Here is a 22,496-nt window from a genome sequence, read left to right as displayed (position 1 = left end):
TGTAAATAATCCAATCTAGGCTGCCTAGTGACTGACATCATGGGCGTAGATCTACAAAAATGGGATTAAGTGGCTCTTATAAAAGCATGGGTTCCCGAAGAACCAACCCTTTCCCTGATCCCTCTCTCTCTGCAATGAGTGAGTGTGATTTTACGCCGCTTTTAGCAATATTCCAGCAATATCGCGGGGGGAACACCAGAAATTGGCTTCACACATTGTACCCATGTTGGGAATCGATCCCGGGTCTTCGGCGTGACGAGAGAACGTTTTAACCACTAGGCTACCCCAACACTCTCTCTCTGAAGATGAAATCTGTGAAAGTTTATACAATTATACTAATCGTTAGACTTTCCATCTACATGAGGAGCGCAATGACAGAGATATGAAACTGGAATATTGTCGTATTGTGACATTTCTTTCTTCTGATTGACATTATTTATCAAAGAACAAGAGTCGAATCATGTACCTGAGAACAATTAGTCTCGTGTGTTCCGTTTTACTGATCCTGTATCTTGTGTGTAGTCCACTAGTCTGTAATGCAGTACATCCTTAAAATACCTTGAACTTTGATTAAAGTTGTGAAAATACAAATGCCCACTCGTGAGTCTTAACGTGAATTCAGAGCCTAAATTGGTTGAGCAATTTTTTTATTATTAACCAGATCCCGTTAGTCGCCTCTGCAAGCATGAGTTGCTGCAGACCAATTCTATCCGGCTTTTAGATCTCATAGGTTTACCCTTTACCCCATGATAAAGTGAAACCCTTGCAATTGTGAAATCCTTGCCATTGTGAAACCCTTGCAGTTGCAAAGTCCATACAGTCAACCAAAACATGCTTGATGGTGAGCCTTTAAACACAAAGTGAGTTAGTGAGTTTAGTTTCAAAAACTTTTAGCAATATTCCAGCAATGTCACGGCGGGGGACTCCAGACCTGGACTTCACATTGTACCCATGTGGGGAATCGAACCCGGGTCTTCAGCGTGACGAGATAATGCTTTAACCACTACGTTACCCCACCGCCCCTTCATCATAAAGGGATACACCTCTAAGCTCGCTCTCATATGTTTCATGAGTGAACCAGTACATCGCTGCAAAATGATATGGCTGAAAACCCAAGCAGGTATGACCGACTTGGTTCTTGCCCCGTGCTTTTCAACGTAATACAGACTGTGTGAATGGAAGTCAACATTCCACAGAGACTTCTGGCTCAACGGTCATTCATCGGAAGCAAAGTTTTTCCTTCCGGTAGCCCAGCGAAGAGTATCGTATCACAGTCCGATGAATCCGATTTGTGTTTGTCGACTATCAGGTCAGTGTCCGATGTGTCGGGCGTGATCCGATGAGGCGAAATTGTCCGATGATAAGCTCAGATCTAAGTTCGCTATTTCCGGTCAGCAAATCGAGTCAGTGTTGGATGAATGTAGAGTCAGTCCGATGTGTGTCAGATTCGTGCTGTGCAACTATCGGACGTGTTTGGCAGACGTCTGACGGCAATCTGATAAGTGTCGGATGATTAACAGTCATCTGACGCTCATCTGATTCAATCTGCGGTCTGCGGTCTGTCCGACGCACCCATCACCAATTCGATTCTCATCAGATGGTAACATGATATTTAGCACCGTCTGATTGGTATCCGTTGTGACATAGGAGGGTAATCGCTCATTAACTCAACTGCCATCCGACACATATCGCATAGCAAGCAGTGACATCAGACGGCCAACGGACTACAAAGGAAGGTCAGCCGACACTCACTCTGCACATTTTCATCGCACAGCACCAAGAACCTGAAGATGGTGCCAAGAATTAAACAAAAATGTTCTAGGACAGAAGGCAAAGAAACGACCTCCAAACACCCCTCAACAATCTCAAGAGCCAGAAGACTCGCCCGTGCCTCCTCTTCCTCCTGAAGATGCAGAGGATAAGCGTATTCAGGCCCCCATCACTGCTGAGCCCCACAGCTCTCCCTGCATTATTGGTACAGCTGAGTTTAGACAATTGAAATGAAAAAAAGGAACACAATAAGTATCTTTTTTATGATAAACAATATTGTAATTTTGAAATATTTGTAATCCATTCTCATCTGAATATTTGAAGAAGTTTGGAAATTGAGTTTTATGTAAGTCATGTAAAACTAAATATTTTTAAATTATAAAATATCAGGCACCGTGTGGCCAGGCAGGACTGCTGCTGCTGCCACCATCAGTAGCCCCACAAACTCTCCTGCAGGTTCTGCATCCACTGCCATCACAGCTGCTAATGCTGCTACCGCAGATGAAGATAGCGATGAAGATGAGGCAGAAAAGGTGAGGGACACTGAGGGAGAAGATACTCAGCCCCAGGCAAAGAGACGTAAGGGCCCAGAGGCCTCCCGTTGTACTTTCTGAAGAAGAAATAGCGGAGATTATTATCATAGGATATTTATATAGTGCGCATATCCACGCAACTAGTGCATGCTCAAGGAGCTGGTAATTTTCCCCTCGATCATTGGATGTCAATCTCAACGGCACATCGTATTATCAATCTCAACTCCCTGGGAGTATACAACTCTTGCTGCCACTAGACGCACTGAGTTATTGTAGTTATTAACGAGGTACCCATTCTCAGCTATGTGGACTGGGACATATAGTCACAGTAGTTTGTCCGAGTTCACTGCACATTGCTGTACCCGCAACTAGGTGTTTGCACGTATTCATGTAGCCACCATCTGGTCATATACCAAAGGATTCGTGGGTTCTATTAAGTGCACAGTGTTGTGTACTGTACACTAGGGGTTGTGACAACACTGAAAGAGTCTGCTCACAAAGTTGACTCGAAGGTTTTTAAACCCGGTCACAGGTGGGCTCGATTACGGCACCTCAACCTTGCTGGATCACTAGCCTTGCGCCTTAGCCAGCTCGCCCACCGCGCCCCTGATGGCGATGGCTGAATCCTCAAGGAGAACTATAGCCTGTACAACAAATCAAGAGATCTCAGGAGGGACACCATGGACAGGCCATGAACAGGACGGGTTTAGAGCTGCAACAGCGGTACGAAACTTTGAGGACAAAGCTTGGACGGCTAAAGAAGAAAGCACAGAAGAGTGGAACTGGAGCTGAGGTCCTTACTCATACCAACAGGCGCCTGCTGCAGCTTTGTGACTTCCTCACCCATCACATGTATGTGGTGCAAAGGAGGACCGTTGTTTGTTTAAGTATACAGATATGACAAAAATATGTGTGAAATACAATATATTTTTAAAAATGTGGAATAAAGTTTTAACATTTTATTTTGAATTATTCTATATTAAATTTGATTAATATTTTCATATTTCCAGATCCAAAAACATTCTTTGCTTTTGTATCTTTTCAGCTACAGGAACGTATTGAGGCCAGAGGAACAGCACCTCGGGAGGGAAGGGCGGAAAGACAGGTAGAGTCAGAGGACCAGGGAGAAGCTGCCACTAAACAGCAGTCTTCATATCGAGCCAGCAAGGACAGCACTCCATTACCCAGATGCAGCAGTTGCAGCAAGGGTAAGGCACCGCAAAGGTTCTTGAGACAGCAGGAGATGGATGTGCTAGATCAAAACAGCGAGCAGCTGATGGTCCTTTCTGCCCAGGTGGTGCGTACACTTGACAAGCCCCAGTCACATAATCCAGACCGTTAACAGTTCACCAACTACGTGGTTTCGGTGCTGCAGCAACTCCCTGATGACTTGTATATGAAGGCAAACCGATTGCTGAGCAACTTTCTCCTTGACATACAAGATGAAGCCAGCACCAGACGCCAAGACTCTCAGTTCACGCTTGATCAACACACATGACTGCAACCTCCCTCGGATCCTCCAACAGCAAAGCCCGGTACCAGTTCAAGGGTCAGGAAAAACACCTGCGGCGTTGGCTGGCAGCCATCACCCCACCTCTGGCCTACAATCCAATTTCCATTTGGCACCCCTACATGGCGAACGTGATACCTGGGATGAACTACCATTCAACGCTCCCCTACACCTTTCACAAATGTTATGTTATATCTCATTTTCAGGTTTTGGACTTTTGTTTATCAGACTTATCAATAATGAGGAGTGAGCCAGGAAGACCATGTAAATTATTTTAGTTTTACATGAGGACATTACTGAGAAGGAAGCGAACATAAGTGTTTTTCGTTCTTATTGATTTAATTTTTAAGTGTTAGACTTTTATCGGTTACCAGTTTTATCAGTGACATTTTGTGTTTTGCCATGTTTAAAAAGTTTTTTGTTGTTGTTTGTTGAATAAAGTAAGCACAGGTTCCACAGTAATGTTTAAAATTATCTTGGGTAAATTTGTCATTTTTTTGTTAAACAAATTATTACTCCCAATCAATCTCTCTTTCATGCTTTGGTTATTAAATGCATCAATTATACTTACATTCGACTCAATTACTAAATTCAAATTTGAACTTTTGGAATTAAGAATGAATTTAGAAATGACCATTCCGAACTTAACACTGTTCAATTATCACTTTATTGAAAGGTATACAACTTCCTTTTTAAGGATATTGCCTTGACTATAAGCTTCTTTGACAGTTCGGAAACACATCATATCGAAGTACCATAACTGATATTTTAGCAATAATACTTGATGCAACTTTAACATAGCATAAACGTTTTTGGCAACTCAGAAGCACATAATTTTCATTACCTGATGTTTTTTGTTGATTGATTTTTAAAAAATCTATAACAGTTGCTGCAATTGCTACTTCACAACATTTTGATCGAAAGTTTCTTACACACACATGAGTCGCCGTTCAGACTTTTAAAATATTACGTACATATGAACAATAAATCATGAACACTGCTCAAAAATTAGTAATGTCAAGACTCAATATTCTTTGGAGTATGCTAACAGTTGTTGGTAACAATACAGTTTATCCGTTGTCATCTAAGTCTACTCCTGGTAACTAAACAGTCTATAATCAGTTATCCCAAATCATCCTCACCTGCCAAGGTACTGCTCCTCCAAGTGGGTTGTTGAAGTACAGTCTTAGGGATTCACACTGTGCTTTGGCCTCTGCTGTGTCGCGGAAGGGTCCTATGCGAGCTGGTACTTCATGTTTGGGAGCCATGTTCCTCCATTCTCAAGGTATGATGTTGTGGTTTGCATCCTCTGTATCCAGCCGACCATGGATCGTGGCTGGGTGTCGTATTCGGATCAGGTTGTGGAGGCAGACACATGTTTCGATGATGTTACGCACAACGTCAGGTACTTGCTGTAATGTTCCTAGAAGACACTGGAATCTGGCTGCCAGTATTCCGAAAGCGTTCTCCACGACTATTCGGGCTCTACTTATGCGATATATCTGCTCTGTACGTGTCAAGTTCTTTCTCGAGTAGGGCTTCACTATGTGCGCTCATAAAAGCAAAGGCGTCATCCCCGATCATGAAGTATGGCATGTTCTGGTTGTCATTGGTCATTGGCTCAGGTGGGGGAATCCTATTTGACCACTGTCCATTGTCTCTTTGAGCTCGGATGCATTGTATATCTGTGTGTCAGACATGTGTCCTTGACCAGAGGTGTCTATCTACAGGAGCCGGTAGTTCGCATCAACAAGTGACATGAGGACCACTGAGAAGAAATGTTTGTAATTATGATAGAGACTGTCTGAGTTCTTCGGTTTCCTTAGTGCCACGTGCTTGCCATCAAGTGCCCCCATTACATGTGGAACGTTCCAACGCCTCTCGTATTCTTCAGCAATTGAATGCCATTCTTGTTCAGTGGTGGGACACTATCACTTCATCAGCATACTCATCCACTATGGCTTGACAGACTTCGGGGGATAAACTTGCAAATGGTTTCCCGAGCAACCCTGATGCTGTATGACAGTGATGGATACCGATCGCCAGCTGCAAGGGTGCAGGCTAACTTGAGACCAGGTTCATGGGCTCTCCCGGCATTGGTATCACCATTCGTGAGTCTTGGTGCGAGTCTCTGGAGTAGTTCATCAAAACATTCTGGCGTAACTCTCAAGTATTTGAAGAGTGCCGTTGTATCATCCATTCTCAGTTCATTCATGAGTCTGGTGTAGTGCCCATATAACAGCCTTCTATCAGCTTGCAGCCATGGTCGAACCCAATAACGACGTGGTCTTCTCTGCCTCCTTCTCAGGACCTCAAGGGTCACTGCATCTTGTTGCATAGCATAAAACAAGGCCCAGGGCTGCAGCGTTGGGAGGAAGTTGATCCATGACTAGTACCGTGAGGAGGTGCAGCCCGCATTTAATACTGGACTGTCGATTGTGGCGACAATTCCGACCAGTATTGGGTCAGTGTCCCATTACCCACAGTAACCGATTTGTCGGATTGGTGTTGGGAGAGTGTTGGAAGTCTCAGGGTAGTGTCAGGTCACCCTCGAATTACAATCCGACCGCAATCGGATCAGTCGGACGCCGCCGATGAATATGGAGGACAGACATCGGGCCACTACCAGTCTTTCATCCGATTAACCCGATCAATATTGTGGACACAGGTGGTAGAGAATCCGTAGGGTGATACAAGGCCAGAAGAACACATTTTTATTGTAATTTATGTGAAGCGGTTATGGCAAGATGACCAAAAGGTGAAGAATTTACCGTAGTTACAGTGCGAAAAGGCAGTACAGTTGTCAATATCATACAGGGCATGTAAGTAATTTTTAATCCAACTATGGATGCAAATTAGAACATCTCTTTGCACATATTTAGTATTTTGTTGCGATGGTAACAAGGTTTATTACCTCATTTCGGTTTTCTTTATATCCAAAAAATGATATGTATCCAGAATTAATCTTGCGTCTGTATCTATCACATGTACACGATCACAGAATATGTGAATAATTGATTCAATCTCAACATTACAAAATGTACAAGAAGTCGGTTGTATTCAATTAATGATTCTATGGACAAGTTTATTTTGTAGCCATCTAAGTTGTGGGGGCGGTGGGGTAGTCTAGTGGTTAAAGCGTTGGCTCGTCATGCCGAAGACCCGGGTTCAAATCCCCACATGGGCACAATGAGTGAAGCCCATTACTGGTGTCCCCCGCCGTGATATTGCTGGAATATTGCTAAAAGCGGCGTAAAACCAAACTCAGTCAGTCAGTCTAAGTTGTGTATTATAAGTTGTTCTAAAAGGAACAAAGTTAAAAACTTTCAAGAATTGTTCTGATACATCTACTTTGATATCCGTTTTCCTCTTAAGTTGGTGATTTAGCCTTTCTTGTAATGTATGTTTCCTTAGCAGGACAGAGTAGAAAATCTTGCATCCTTCACGTTCTTTGTAAAGAACATGTATGTTATCATCAATAAATGGCTACTAAGAGTTAGTCTAAAAAAAAGTAAATATGATTTGATGGAATTGATGATACCCCTATATTTTAAACAGTTTGTCTTAATTTTGTATAAGGAAGTAAATTCGTTATAGGTCAGAAAATTACCATTTTTTTGCAGTAGAACATGAATTTAAAATTTCTCTTCAAGTAATGTTTATAAATAATTGGTTTTTGACCTACGATGATATTGTCCTTTGCCCATGTACATTGTTGTGAAGCTTCAGTATCAATGTCATCATTTGATTGTAAAGATTGTATATTTGCCCATAATTCATAAACATCTCGTAGGTCTCTTCGTAGGTCGATTCTCGTTACGTAGGTCTCTTCGTAGGTCGATTCTCGTTACGTAGGTCTCTTCGTAGGTCGATTCTCGATACGTAGGTCTCTTCGTAGGTCGATTCTCGTTACGTAGGTCTTCTCGTTACGTAGTCTCTTCGTAGGTCGATTCTCGTTACGTAGGTCTCTTCGTAGGTCGATTCTCGTTACGTAGGTCTCTTCGTAGGTCGATTCTCGTTACGTAGATCTCTTCGTAGGTCGATTCTCGATACGTAGGTCTCTTCGTAGGTCGATTCTCGTTACGTAGGTCTCTTCGTAGGTCGATTCTCGTTACGTAGGTCTCTTCGTAGGTCGATTCTCGATACGTAGGTCTCTTCGTAGGTCGATTCTCGATACGTAGGTCAATTCTTAACAACATTGCCTTGTCTTATCAACCTGTTTTAGTTTGTCTTTCAACCATTTCAGCCTGGTTGTGTTGAAACAGAATACTGATTAAAGTAAAGGGTCTCTGAGAGCAAACTTGTTTAAAGGTCTTGCAGGTTTGAATGCCTGAGTATTGCATCGAACCAATCTATATTGTTTTAGTTTTTTTCTATTTTTATTTTAAGCCCAGAAAATTCTGCATATATATTAAGTATATCCAAGATCCAAGAGCATTTCCTAGTTCCATCATGAATAAGTGTTGTGTCGTCTGCAAATTGCGTTAGTAAATATTCAATTTAAAAAAGTTTAATACCCTTTACTTGTTTATTTTCCCTCAACACGTGTGCCCGAATTTCTGTACAGATTAGGAAAAGGTTTGGTGAAAGTGGATCACCTTATCTACATCCTCTCTAAATATTCAAACAATCACTGGAATAACCATTTACTAGAACACTTGACTTTATATCATTGTAAAATGTTTTAATCCAATGTGTAATAGAGGGTCCAAAATCATATAAATGTTCAATTTTCAAAAAGTTGCTATTCAACAGAATCAAATGCTTTTTCAAAGTCGATTAGTATAAGATAGCCTGGTATGTTCATTTGTTCGGTGTATTGCATTATGTCTGCTATGAGTCAAGTTCAGTCGCCAATATACTGAGAGAAACAAATAAAGGATCACCGGAAAATTCAAGCGTTCCTTTAATATTTTCCAGTTTTCATCACCACAGCGCTATTCAAAGCTGGTGATGAAAACAGGAAAATATTTAAGGAACGCTTGAATTTTCCGGTGATTCTATATTTGTTTCTCTCAGTATATATCTCCCTTCATACATCCTTTTGATCATCACTAATGATTGTTGGTAGTATATTTTTCATACGAGCTGCAATCGGTGCTGATGCTTTTTGTATGTATGAGGACATGGGTCTATATTTTCTGTATGTATAACAAACAAAATAATAATAATAATAATAATAATAATAATAATCATTATCATAATATAGGCACTTACATAGCGCTGAACTCCATGCCGCAGGGTCATGCTCCGAGTGCATACAACATGAAGGACATTATTACCCGGGTTAACCACAGCTGCCTGTGAGGCGCTAGAAGGTTAGTAGACATATGACTTATACCACCGGGTACCCATTTTCTGCTGGGTGAACAGTGGCAAATTTAACCAAACCCATTTCCCTAAGGTGATCTGTTACTGAATCTGTTAGTGTGCGTGCGTTGCCCTTTCATGGCGCTTGTTCTATTGTTTTCTAGAGATTCTATAACGAAATGTGCTGCCTCCTTTCTCAATGTTAGATGTTCCTTACCGTTGTGATTACGTCCGCATTATACAATGGAGATAGAAAATGTTTTTGTCGATTTTATTGATTCCACCACTGTATCTGAAATGAAGCGCCACTCCACTCCACGACATTACACGATCAGTAACCCATTGTCACTAATCTTGTGGCTTCAATACATTCTGGCCTGACTATTTGCTTAGAGCCTGTTAATAAGAATGATACACATGAATGTGAATGACGAATGTGCTGTTGGATATTCTTTTGCATCCCTAATTCGCTTGGGAATTCGTCCCTGTCTCTACTTGAAACGATATAATGTTAAATATTGTATCATCGTTGAGATGAAGAAGTTTGGAAAAAATAAATGTATGCCTCTATACCTCGCACCAGGGCCCATGTTTCATTCATGGACTCGTTAGAGGAGAATGTTGACTATAACCTGGTACCTTTGGATAGGGGCATTGTTATGCGCAAATGTACTTATTGATTCGGAAACAAAACAGACGACGCGAGAACGGACGCGTCATGACATCGGTAGGGAACGTATTGGTATTGATGTGATGAAGAATCGATGAACTCAAATGATACATTTTCATGTACTTGTACTCCAGTGGAATCTCAGTCGAAGTAACACACCACCTTTGTTGATGCTCAAAAAGCCGTGTCTTGTACGTGTGATTGAATCTGGACGATAGGTGCAGTAGCTACGTATATTCTGAGGCAGATTTGACTCTGATGTCAGTCTTTGCTGTGTCTTTCTCCGGTCTTGTATCACATGAGGATGACTATGTACAAAGAGAAGTTCTATGTGTTGACTCTTGTGTTGTGTCAACCGATATCTGTCTTTCCATCATGTGACAGATTCTATTTTCAACGCCATGGAATTTTGGACGGTCTGTTATTTAATGAAGCCTTTGTCTCTGAGAGCGTCGTAGAAGAACGGATATTGTGCGGAGAACGTTGCTACCGACACTCCCTTTGTAACATGCTGCTGTACAACCCAACGTCCAAACGATGCCGCCTGTACAAGTCGTTCGTCAACACAGGAGGAACAGAGGACACGGGCTGGCAGTACTATGCAGGTAAACTTAAACTTTCAGAAGTGCATCTGTTGGAAAGTAAATTTATTTTAAAATAAGTATGGAAGAATTGAAACAGTAATAAATAAGCCATTCTGACTTCATAACACTTTTGACAACGAACATTAAACAAACAAGATTATCATTGATATGCATGTAAAACAAACTAGTGTGAAACAAATACACTCTTCCAAAAAGACACGCATCGGCGTTTTCAGCTGTTCATTAAGATATATTTTGACAGCAATCGACATTTCCTATATTTGAATCCTGTTAATCATGTCGTGGTTGTTGTGTAGTGCGCGCAAACGCATCCCAAAATGTGTTTGTAAACGTTTGTCATAAAAAAAATTAAAACGATATATGAAAAATTGTTGGCAGAAAAGGCTTTCCACGTAATGCACAAGCAGTGTGTCGAACACATGAGTAGAACCATTGACTATGAAATGCCAAAGTTAAATTCATCATTTCATTACGCAATTTATGACAAGCTGAGATAACAAAAATGCGTAGATTGAATGCTACTTGCCGGAATATCGCCATTGGACGTTTGGAAGCAGGGGACTCCCAGGACACTTTAACGTCCACCACAGCACCATATCTCGAATATGCTCTCGATATACCCTCTTCAATTCGACCCAAGAGTGACCACTCCTGCACCAGTTCGTACAAATATTTGGGTATGTTCTTTAGTAATTGTTTATCTTGGACAACACATGTTAATTACGCTTGTTTGCAAGCACAAAAGGTCATGATAGGTATCTTTAAACAATTAAATGTACTTGGTGACATAAATATAAGTTCATACTTTAAAATATTTGATGCCAAAATTAAGCCAATTTTATTGTATGGAGCCGAAATATGGGGTTTGAATTATTACAGTGATATTGAAAGAGTTCAATTGAAAGCATGTAAAAGATTTCTTGGTGTTAAATCCAATACAATGAATACAATGGTGTATGGAGAATGTGGTAAATACCCGATGCACTTATTTACAAATATCAGAGTTATAAAATACTGGTTAAAATTACTGAAGATGCCTTCTTATAGGCTACCAAAGAAATGTTACAATATGATGATGCTATTCGATAAAAATGGACACACAAATTGGGTTTCTGCTGTTAGACATTTTCTATTCTCGAAAGGGTTTGGTTTTGTATGGAACGATCAGTATGTTGATTCTGAGGGTAAGTTTATTTTAGAACTAACACAAAGATTAAAAGATATCTATTTACAAGAATGGTTTGAAAAGATATCACTTTCCAGTAAATGTCTGTATTATAAGATGTTTAAATGTACTTTTGACTCCGAAACTTATCTGTCATGTCTAAACGTAAAAAAGTATAGAATAGCGTTAAGCAGATTGAGATGTTCTTCACATGATTTATCTATCGAAAGTAGAAGATTTAAAAATGTCAAAAAAGAAAATAGAACTTGCAAACTATGTGATCTTAACCAAATAGAAGATGAATATCATTTTCTTTTAATTTGCCCTGCTTATAATTCCATCAGAAAGTTGTATATTAAGAAATATTATTGTGCCCATCCAAACCTTTATACATTCTCAGCATTGTTGAACAACAAAACCCATACTATACTTCAAAACTTGTCCATGTTTGCTTACTATGCCATGTTGTTTAGGACAGAATATATCTCAGAACACAATGTAACCTAAAGTTGATTATTTTCCCTTCTTCATGTATATTATCCGTGCGTGTAAGTGTAAATATTGATTTATAAATGCACTGTACTACAGGCCTGTGGCCTTTCAGTACCGGAAATAAATATAATATATTGCGCGCAAACGCATCCCAAAATGTGTTTGTAAACGTTTGTCATAAAAAAAATTAAAACGATATATGAAAAATTGTTGGCAGAAAAGGCTTTCCACGTCATGCCCGAGCAGTGTGTCGAACACATGAGTAGAACCATTGACTATGAAATGCCAAATCAAATTAATCATTTCATTACGCAATTTATGACAAACTGAGATAACAAAAATGCGTAGATTGAATGCTACTTTCCGGAATATCGCCATTGGACGTTTGGAAGCAGGGGACTCCCAGGACACTTTAACGTCCACCACAGCACCATATCTCGAATATGCTATCGATATACCCTCTTCAATTCGACCTAAGAGTGACCACTCCTGCTGAGGACCGATTCATCCGGTGTTTCACCTTCGTCCCCGATTTGCTGCACCAAACCATCAGAAATCGTCTGAGAGAAGTGGGAATTCGAGCATATCGACCAAAAGTTGGTCCTGTCCTGTCACGAATAAACCGACAACGACGTGTCCAATGGTGCAACAGGATACAGGTATGGAACCCGGGGGAACACATGGAATGTGTTTGGTTCAGCGATCAATCGCATTTCCTCCTGCAACGATGGGATGGGAGACAACGTGTCTATCGACGTCTACACGAACGTTTTGCGCCGAACTCCGTTTGACAGGTGGACAGATTTGGTGGAGAGAGCGTCATGGTGTTGGGAGCCATGTCCTACACAGGTAGATCAGAGCTAGTGGGGGTTCAACTACAGCAAATCGCTACATCTACCAAATCCTGCGACCTCATCTCCTATTTGTAACCGCAAGAGGGAGTTGTGTCAACAGAACAACGCTCGACCACACAGAGCTCGTGTAACAAGTGCCTATCTCGTCAATACAGACGTCAGTGTCCTTCCCTCCGGTTCCTGATCTGAACCCGTTCGAGCATCTGTGGGACGAACTTGACCGACGCGTCCGTAAACGTCACCATCGTCCTCAGACACGTGCAGAACTTGCCAACCAGGAATGGCAAAGTTTCCCCAAGGAAAAATCCGAGGACTTGTGCAATCCTTTCCAAGGCGGTGTCGAGCAGTGACAGCTGCAAGGGATGGTGTCGCCAGGTACTGACCTGAACGCCCCCTTGTGTCCACAAATATGCAGTGAGTGAACTGGCTTACTGAGTTTAGTTTTACGCCGCTTTTAGCAATATTCCAGCAATATCACGGCGGGGTACACCAGAAATGGGCTTGACACATTGTACCCATGAGGGGAATCGAACCCAGGTCTTCGGCGTGACGAGCCAACGCTTTAACCACTAGGCTACCCCACCGCCCCGTGAACTGGCTTAATACTGACAGTGACAACAATACATATACTCTTAAAAAAACAAACTGTTTTGGAGTTTATTTACTGGGTGCTTATAACTGATTCAAACGTGACATCATTGTTCAATTGCAGTACTATCATCACTTTACAAATTTCAAAACAAGATTATCCAGAAAGTGTTAAAGCCACTTGGTCAGAGTAATATGTTAGTATCTGGTGTGACCACCATGAGCATCGATAACAGCTTGGAAGCTGCAGCGGCGGCCCGTAGAAGAAAGGAGATGCCGAATGCTGTCTTAAGGAATGTTTTGCTACTCTTCCTGACGTGCTGCGTGTAGTTCCTGTATTGTCTGAGGTGGCGCAATCGTCAAGAATATCCCATAGATGTTCAATGGGGGACAATTCGGGTGATCGAGAAGGTCGTGATAACACCTGAACGTCGATTTTTGTAGGAAGTCCTGGCAAACACGTGCAACGTGAAGTCGAGCATTGTCATGCTGGAAAGAGCTGTCAGGCCATTATGATGGATACCTGCCCACACCATGACACTTCCTGCACCAAATCTATCGACCTGCTCTACACAGTTATCGCCTTAACGTTCATTCTGACGTCTGTATACACGTGAACGTCCATCAGCACGTCTGAGAAGAAACCGAGATTCATCCGGGAACAAACTTGTCCTTCATCTTGCCCGCGGCCATCTCACTCCTTGTCTGTACCATTGTAGACGTTCAGCCCGGTGACGTTGTGTCAAGACGTTACGTCGAACTGGTCTCCTGGCAAAAAGTCCGGCTTCCTGTAGCCGATTGCGCACTGCCTGGTCGGAGGTTCGGCGCAGTCCAGGGATTTGGGTTGTTGTGGATGTTGCGGTCGTGGTGCGCGAACGAAGATGTCTCAACCGGATGTAGCGATGCTTGGCGGCGGTAACACTCCCAGTATTTTTGTATCGGGTCCATAGGTCTGAGATTGCCTGTCTGGACACGCCGAAGTGCTTTGCCGCCTCATGCTGCGATGCCCCACCTTGTAAACGGCCGATGGCAATGTGTCGTTGAACTTCTGTCAGTCTTGGCATTCTTCTGGCGTCAATAGTGGATTAAAGCAATGGATGTGAGGTACCGTTGATGTGGCTTTTTACAGACTACAGCCATAGGCTTCAGCTCGGGGTGCATTTCATGTAGGGGAGCGTTTTAGCGATTCAATACAGACGTGAGTGTGACGTTACGTTTTTGTTCAACGTTTCTTTTTTCTAAACGTTTTGTCGCCGGCAACCATTCCTCCACATGCTGGGATTTAGCATGGACTGGTATGTGTCAAATATTTTCCTAAAATTCAAATTGTCATGTTATGTTTTTGAAAAGTATATGTTCATCCGTGTGTCAAATTTTCTTCATCTATGTTCAAGAGTAATAGATCATGTATACATACACACACACACACACACACACACACACACACACACACACACACACACACACACACACACACACACACACACACACACACACACACACACACACACACACACACACACACACACACACACACACACACACACACACACACACACACACACACACACACACACACACACACACACACACACACACATACATACATACATTTGTATAGCGCCGATATCCAGCTCAGCTCAAAGGCGCTTTGTTTTTCCCTCGTTCACTGGATGTCAATCTCAACGGCACATCGTATTGTCTCAATCTCTTTAATACATTTCCTTAGGTTTGGCGTATGTGTTTCTTTGTTTGAAGAGTGTAAATACGTAATTGTTCATGTTATATTTAACGGCGTCCATACTAGATAGAGGTATGGAGACAAGGGATTCTAAATATTGTCTCCTCACCTTTAAATAAATCGATAGTTGAATCTCGGGTAACTTATTGATTCACTGGTATTACATCTCCCATATCTAATCCAAACACAGGCTTCTAACACCTATGAGGTATCATAAGTGGTGTCACAGATTTGTTGAGTGACTTAGTGTTCACTTAGTGCTTTTGAAGACAAGGGAGAGAATCTAAAAACATCACAATTTATTTCTGTTTTGATTGATTATTAATGTATTTTAGAGCTGTAAATATGCCCTTTGCTTCGGTTGTAAAATTGGAGCGCTTATCTGTAAATTTTGAATGCCAATGTTTGGCGCTCATTTAAACAGAATAAGCGTCAGTCTTGGAGGAACTATATTTCTAACATAAATTCACGTACACAGATGTCAAAGGTGTGGAACATGGTCCAAAGAATAAAGGGCAAAAGTTCTAATCTACTGTACACCATCTGAAGGATGGTGATAATCTCTTAACTAATAAAGTTGAAATAACAAATAAAATTGGCGAAATTCTTGCCAAACACTTTTCATCATTAAATTATGTCCCTGAGTTTCAAAAACACCAGAAACAACAGGAGAAGAAAACAATCAATTCTAACCCAGACAATGGTGAAGATTATAATGAATTATTTTCACTACATGAGCTACATACCGCCCTTGAGCAAGCTCATGATACAGCAACAGGGGCTGATGGTATCCCCTATCAGCTCTTGAAGCATTTGCCCGAATCATGTTTGGAAACGTTGCTAAATATATTTGATATGATATGGACCTCAGAGAATTTCCCAACTTCATGGCGTAATGCCATTGTAGTTCCCATTCCAAAACCTGGCCGGGATCATACTGATCCGTCTAACTACAGATCAATCTCTTTAACGAGTTGTGTCTGTAAAACCATGGAACGAATGGTAAATAATAGATTAACATGGTATCTTGAAACCAATAATACAAATAATCAATGTGGTTTCAGGAAAAATCGAAGTACCATGGATCATTTGGTACGTTTAAAATCCTTTGTTAAAAATGCTATAGTAAATAAACAGCATGCAGTATCGATATTCGTTGACCTCGAGAAAGCATACGATACCACCTGGAAGCATGGCATTTAAAAAGATTTACATGACTTCGGTTTGAGGTGTCGTTTACCTCTTTTTATATCACAGTTTTTAACAGACAGGCAATTTCAAGTCCGAGTGGGTTCAACCCTGTCTGACCATTACAATCAGGATCAGGGTGTCCCAAAAGGCAGTAATTTGTCTGTAACATTATTTAGTATTAAGATCAACAGTTTATCCAAGGTTTTAAATGATTCAATTGATGGATCACTTTTTTGTGGATGATTGTAATAATTCTTGTCGCGGTAAGAATATGCATACTATTGAACGGCAACTGCAGTTGTGTTTAAACAAAATAAATAAATGGTGTCTTGAAAACGGCTTTAAATTTTCTAAATCAAAAACAAATTGCATACATTTCTGCCGTAAATATAAACCACACAAAAACCCAGAACTGTTTTTAATCGGCACTCCCATCAAAGTTGTCAAAGAGGCCAAATTCTTGGGTCTAATTTTCGACACTCATTTAACTTTTCTTCCGCATATCAAATCCTTAAAAACTAAATGCCTGAAAGCACTCGATTTATTGAAAGTCGTTTCTAATTCAAAGCGGGGAGGGGATCAAGCTACCCTCCTTCAACTATATAGATCACTGGTCCGCTCCAAGCTTGACTGTGGCTCTATTGTGTATGGTGGAGCCTGTAACGGTAACAGCAACGATGTCGTATTGGTCACACAAGATATACTCATGAGTACCTATTGAAAGGTGAGGATCCTCCGTTTTGTATCCCTTGTGATGAAAGAATCACGGTCAAGCATGTCCTGCTTGACCGTGTTGAATATTCCATCACAAGGGATATCTATTTCAAATCACGAACTATGAAGGATCCTTTTACTGATATAAGTCCTCATTTAATTATTGCTTTTTAAATAGATTTAGATTTGTTAACAGGTTTGTAAATAGATTAATATTTTATGATGGGAAGTTTAAATTAATAACTCATATTGTTGGTGGCTGTACCCTCAAGGGGTTAAAGTATTGTAAACTTATTGTCCTACTGAGAGGGTACGTTAGTCCCAAAACTCTCAAAGTAAATTTCAAACCTACCAGGATTTTAAGCGTCGAATTTTTGTGATTTTAATTATGACTAAATTTGACTACAATCGCTGGCTGCTGAAGGGATGATGTAAATCAACTAGGGTCCATGTAGGTAGCAAAGGTACTGTAAGTCCCCATTGTCCTTAGTATGGTGATCAACCTTTAGTTGCTGGTGATCTATAGATCTATATATACTGTTGTCTCTCGTGATATATTTTTTATGATAGCGTACTAGTTTTAAATTAAGAGCTGTGATAGTCTAGTGGCTTTACTGTCCTTCGATGACAGGTTTTACGTTATACATTTATTGATTTGAATATTGATATAAACTGTTCTTGTCACGATATGGCTGCAATATTGCCGATGTGACATTAAGTCACTCACTCACTACTGACAGCCGCAATATACCTGGAATATTGCTGAGTGTGGCGTAAAACTAAACTCACCCACTCCATGGGGACGAGAGACATCCATGCTACGTTAACCCGTTGACCACAATTCTTTATTGGCTATTCCAGCTGCATGGCAGCGGTCTGTTAATAATCGCCTCTGGACCAGACAATCCAGTGATTATCACCATGAACATCGATCTATGCAGTTCGAATATGATAAGATGATATGTGTCCAAGTGAGCGGTCCTGATCACCCGATCATGTCTGTCGCCTCTTACTGGTTGCTGAAGACCAGGCCCTAAGTCAGAGTTTTGACTAAGTTTGAGCTTTTACTCAAATTTGAGAAAACGCAGGAAAATGCATTTTCTAGAATTAAATGAAATCGATATTAAACTGGTTTGGTGGATAGATTACTTAAGTTGCTTGAGCTTTTTTATTTTAAAAATGCAGTTGAATTAAAAATTCAGCTGTTTCAAAGTGTCAAACTCAGTTTCAAATTTGAGTAAAAACTGAACTTTATTTCGAGAAATCTTATCCGGACCTGAAAGCCCAGTGTTACCTGTTTCGTCCAATACAGGCTGGCTATTCAGTGATGTTGATGTTTTGTATTTAGCATGTGATTTCTCACAAATATTGTCCATTTATATTCAGCTGAATGCAGCCAGGTTCGCTTGGAGAATGCCTTGACGCTGTCAGTTGTAAACCAGACTGTGGACGTTGCCTGTCGAAGTGGGTTCACCTACCTGCTGTCTCCTCCATTACCCTGCCCTCTTGGCACTGAAGTCCTTGACATAGGAAAGTGTGCTCAGACACTTTGGACTGATCAGGTACGTAGAGGAGTGAGCGAGTGAGGTTGACGCCACTTTCAGCAATATTCCAGCAATATCACGGCGGGGGACACCAGTAATGGGCTTTACACAATGTACCCATGTGGGAAATCGAACCCGGGTCTTCGGTGTGACGAGCGAACGCTTTAACCACTAGGCTACCCCACCGCCCCCGGTACGTACAGGAATGTGAGTGAGTGAGTTAACATTTATAGTCACATCGCCATTATTTCAGCCATTTTGTCAAAAAAAGAGCCATGTTATGATAATAAATTTAGTTTGAAGGACAGTAAAAAAACTAGAATATCACAGTGAGAGAATACATTTGAAGCATATGAAATACATCGTTATTTTGGACAATGCAGTATAAAAGCGGGCTATGCATCGCCAACAACTGAAGGAAGATCAACATACTAGTGAGTGAGTGAGTGAGTTAATATTTAACGTCATATCGGCAATATTTCAGCCATATCGTGACGAGAACATATTTGACATTGAAATGGAATATGTGGAGGACAGTATAACAACTACATGTAGAATATCAAAATTACAACTAAAACTAGACTGGAAAGTGAAAACTAATAGCACTGTTTGGACAATACAATATAAAAACAGGCTATAGATCGCCAATAACTGAAGGTAGAAACTAGACTGGAAAGTGAAAACTAATAGCACTGTTTGGACAATACAATATAAAACAGGTTATAGATCGCCAAAACTGAAGGTAGAAACTAGACTGGATAGTGAAAACTAAAAAGCACTATTTGGACAATACAATATAAAAACAGGCTATAGATCGCCAACAACTGAAGGTAGATCACCATACTAGGGACGATGGGGACTTACAGTACTTTTGCTGCCTACATGGATCCCTGCTGGATTTACACCATCCCTTCAACCGCTGGCGATTGTAGGAAAATGCCTCAGAAAGAAATAGTCGTGATTACAGATCTCGGCCGTTGGCGATCGTATTCCAAATTAGCCAAACATGAAAAAGGAACATATATATTCTACGAATGAAAACATGTTGTATGAAAACTTACTCTCAGGGGTACGGAGAAGAGAACTTGTATCTTTGTCTTCCAGAATCATCCACAAACATCGTACAGCTGTAATACTGTTGAAACAAATACTTGCTCATGATACAGTCAGAACTGTACAATCGAGATTTCCTATGGATGTGGAAAGGGTCTTGTCGCTTCTATTTCTATAACAACTTATATTTTCCTTTTGGAAATAACTGTTGGTATTTTATTTTGGTATAATGTGCAGTCTGAATAGACAAAAGGCAGTTTTATATTCGGTAAGTAAACTATGTCATTATGGACAAATGTTGGAATACAAACGTCTTGTTTTCTTTACTTGACGATGGTGTATTGGCCACAGTCGGTTTACTGACGAATATCGGCTTATAAGTTATGATTGGTTTGTTGTTTAACGCCGCACTCGAGTGTGGACCAGACAATCCAGTGATCAACAGCTTGAGCATCTGTCTACGCAATTAGTCAACGAGTCTGACCACCCGACCCCGTTTGTCGTTTATTACAACACGCATGAGTCGCTATAGACCAATTCTTACCCGGTCTTTCACTGGTTTAAAACCACGCTGACTCAAACGAGTGAGTGAGTGAGTGAGTGAGTGAGTGAAAAATTATTGTTACATCGGCAATATTTCAGCCATATCGTGACGAGAGAACCTTATACAGCAATCAAAAAGTATGAAATATATTTAAAGGTTATAAAATCCTATCGTCAGTACACCACATTTTAACTACAGTCCGTTTGAGTCAGAAACGGACCAATGAATTGCAAATTTGATCAATGTACAAAAATTGCCACATAAATATAAATAGTGCACATGTTTATCATTTACTAATACCCAACAGCTTTCTTATATTTGAAAATTTTCCGGACACCACCAAAAAAGTTGTTTAAGAAACTATCATCATTGAAAACGCAAGAGTTGTTATCTGTCGGGGCGGGTTGAAACCGCAGAAACGGAACAGCCACTATCAAATGTCGGGCAACTGCAGACTGCGACTCCCAGGCTTCAAGGCGGCCTATGGCGATGTTTTGATTTGCGCCACTCAGTCGTGGCATGATGATTACCTCTTTTCCAGGCAAAAACGAATGACAAAATTAAACACAACGTGTGCCTTTTTATAGTGATGATACCCCATGCTCTTCCGCTTGTTTGCACTTGCATATTGTTTTGTATGTTGTCTTGGTGACGTTCCTCAAACGTTTCTAAAATAAGGCAAAACGTTAAAATTGCTACTCTTTGGCGCTGAAGCTGTTTAAATTCACACAAAGATGACATTTTGGAAAGAAACAGACAGTACATTTGGATCAAATTTGTATCAAACTCACCTATGCGTTTCTTTCTTGTGAAGAGTGTGGCTGGAATGTTGTAACAAACAAACAGACAAGCAAATATGAAAGAATATCTTAATCACACGGTATCTTCTCTTGATGACAGGCGAATCCATTTTTTGCTGATCTGCCTGGACCGTTATCCACTGGGGCGGAGATAAGAGTGAGAGGTTCTGGTGATGGAGGGGAGCAAGTAAGTTTTCGAAAGTTAACTACAAGTCGTCAGATCTGTATCGGTGCTGTGGACTTTCAGTTATAACAAGTGGATGAAATACACAATGCCATTTTAGAAAGTGGTCAAATGTAAAATGTTATATTTGGGATTGGTGTGGGTTCGAATCCCGGGTGGGACTTAACCCCCCAAAAAGTACTAGAATCTGTACTTTACTGAGAAAGTGTAATCCCAAATATAGCATATGTTACATTTGACCACTTTCAAAATAACATTAATGTATTCACAACTTTCAACCGTGGGAGCCGTTCAATTAACATTTATCAGAGGGGCACACAAAGTCCGCAGTCAAAGTCAAAAGGAGTTTATTTGTAACGAGGCCAAGGGCCCATATACCAGATATAACTATACATAGTTAACAAGAGCATACAAGTGAAGTCTAAAGTGTTTCTAAATACCTATTTCTTTTATTTATGCATGATCAATGTAATACTGTACACGTCTGATTAAATTCTCCTGAGTTGTACATATCAGCCTTTTAAATTTATGGATAGAAGGGAATTTCCAAAAGCGTTCCGGAAGAAAAGTTATTCTCAATTCATTGTACAAGTGGCATATAAGTGTGAAATGATACTCATCCCCTACAGAGGTGTTGCAAATGGGACACAAACGTAAACCAGGTTCGATTGATAGCCACCTACCTTCATTATAACGTAGTAGCAAGACATTGCATCTGAATTTGGTGTAAGTAGAGCGCACCTTTTTTTTCTAATATATGATACACAGGTATCTTTCTGGTTCAAATATGAATTTATATTCTCTATACATCACATATCTAGAGCTGTTATTCAAAGTGGAAGTCCAACTTTGAGGAAATTCATTATCAATGATGTTTTAAACCATTGTACAAAAGAAAGTTCATCACCAACAGATTGGTTAATCCAGATATATCCAAAGCCATGAGAAAACAAAATATTTTTATGAACGATACCCAAATCTTTTTCCAATGTCATCAAAATATCTTAGCATATAATACACTTTTTGGGTAATCTACACTCGCTCATTTTGAGCAAGTTTAGCCAATAACGTAAAAGCCGTAAGTAAGCATTTATATATATTTGATAGCAACCACATTCGCCATATACAATAGTATTAGGGTTTGTTTTCCTACCCTTAAAAATCGTTTGCAGGCTAGAAGATGTACCTTTTTCAATAATTCATATTGCTTGACTCCCCAAATCTCACA

At 40.5% G+C, this 22,496-nt stretch overlaps 1 protein-coding gene across 1 annotated transcript; it reads left to right on the top strand.

Moving 5' to 3' along the window:
* The first annotated feature begins 10,030 nt into the window (after positions 1 to 10,030).
* On the top strand, positions 10,031 to 21,337 carry LOC124264022. The gene is made up of 3 exons (XM_046698742.1): positions 10,031 to 10,398; positions 18,530 to 18,705; positions 21,185 to 21,337. Exons 1-3 carry the CDS (start codon positions 10,092 to 10,094, stop codon positions 21,335 to 21,337), a joined length of 636 nt encoding a protein of 211 aa, XP_046554698.1. The 5' UTR covers positions 10,031 to 10,091.
* Positions 21,338 to 22,496: the final 1,159 nt, after the last annotated feature.

The sequence above is a fragment of the Haliotis rubra genome, unplaced genomic scaffold, assembly GCF_003918875.1.
Source record: "Haliotis rubra isolate DU_JTF1 unplaced genomic scaffold, ASM391887v1 Scf902, whole genome shotgun sequence".
NCBI classification, from domain to species: domain Eukaryota; kingdom Metazoa; phylum Mollusca; class Gastropoda; order Lepetellida; family Haliotidae; genus Haliotis; species Haliotis rubra.
The sequence above is the reverse complement of the archived record's forward strand: the minus strand, read 5'-3'. Positions and strand labels throughout refer to the sequence as shown.

Bases quoted from the DNA above. Each gene is read 5' to 3' on its own strand.
- LOC124264022 (XM_046698742.1), top strand. From the start codon at position 10,092: ATGAGGATGACTATGTACAAAGAGAAGTTCTATGTGTTGACTCTTGTG. The intron at 10,399-18,529 runs GTAAACTTAAAC...ATTTATATTCAG, and splicing joins GGGCTGGCAGTACTATGCAG to CTGAATGCAGCCAGGTTCGC. The intron at 18,706-21,184 runs GTACGTAGAGGA...TCTTGATGACAG, and splicing joins AGACACTTTGGACTGATCAG to GCGAATCCATTTTTTGCTGA.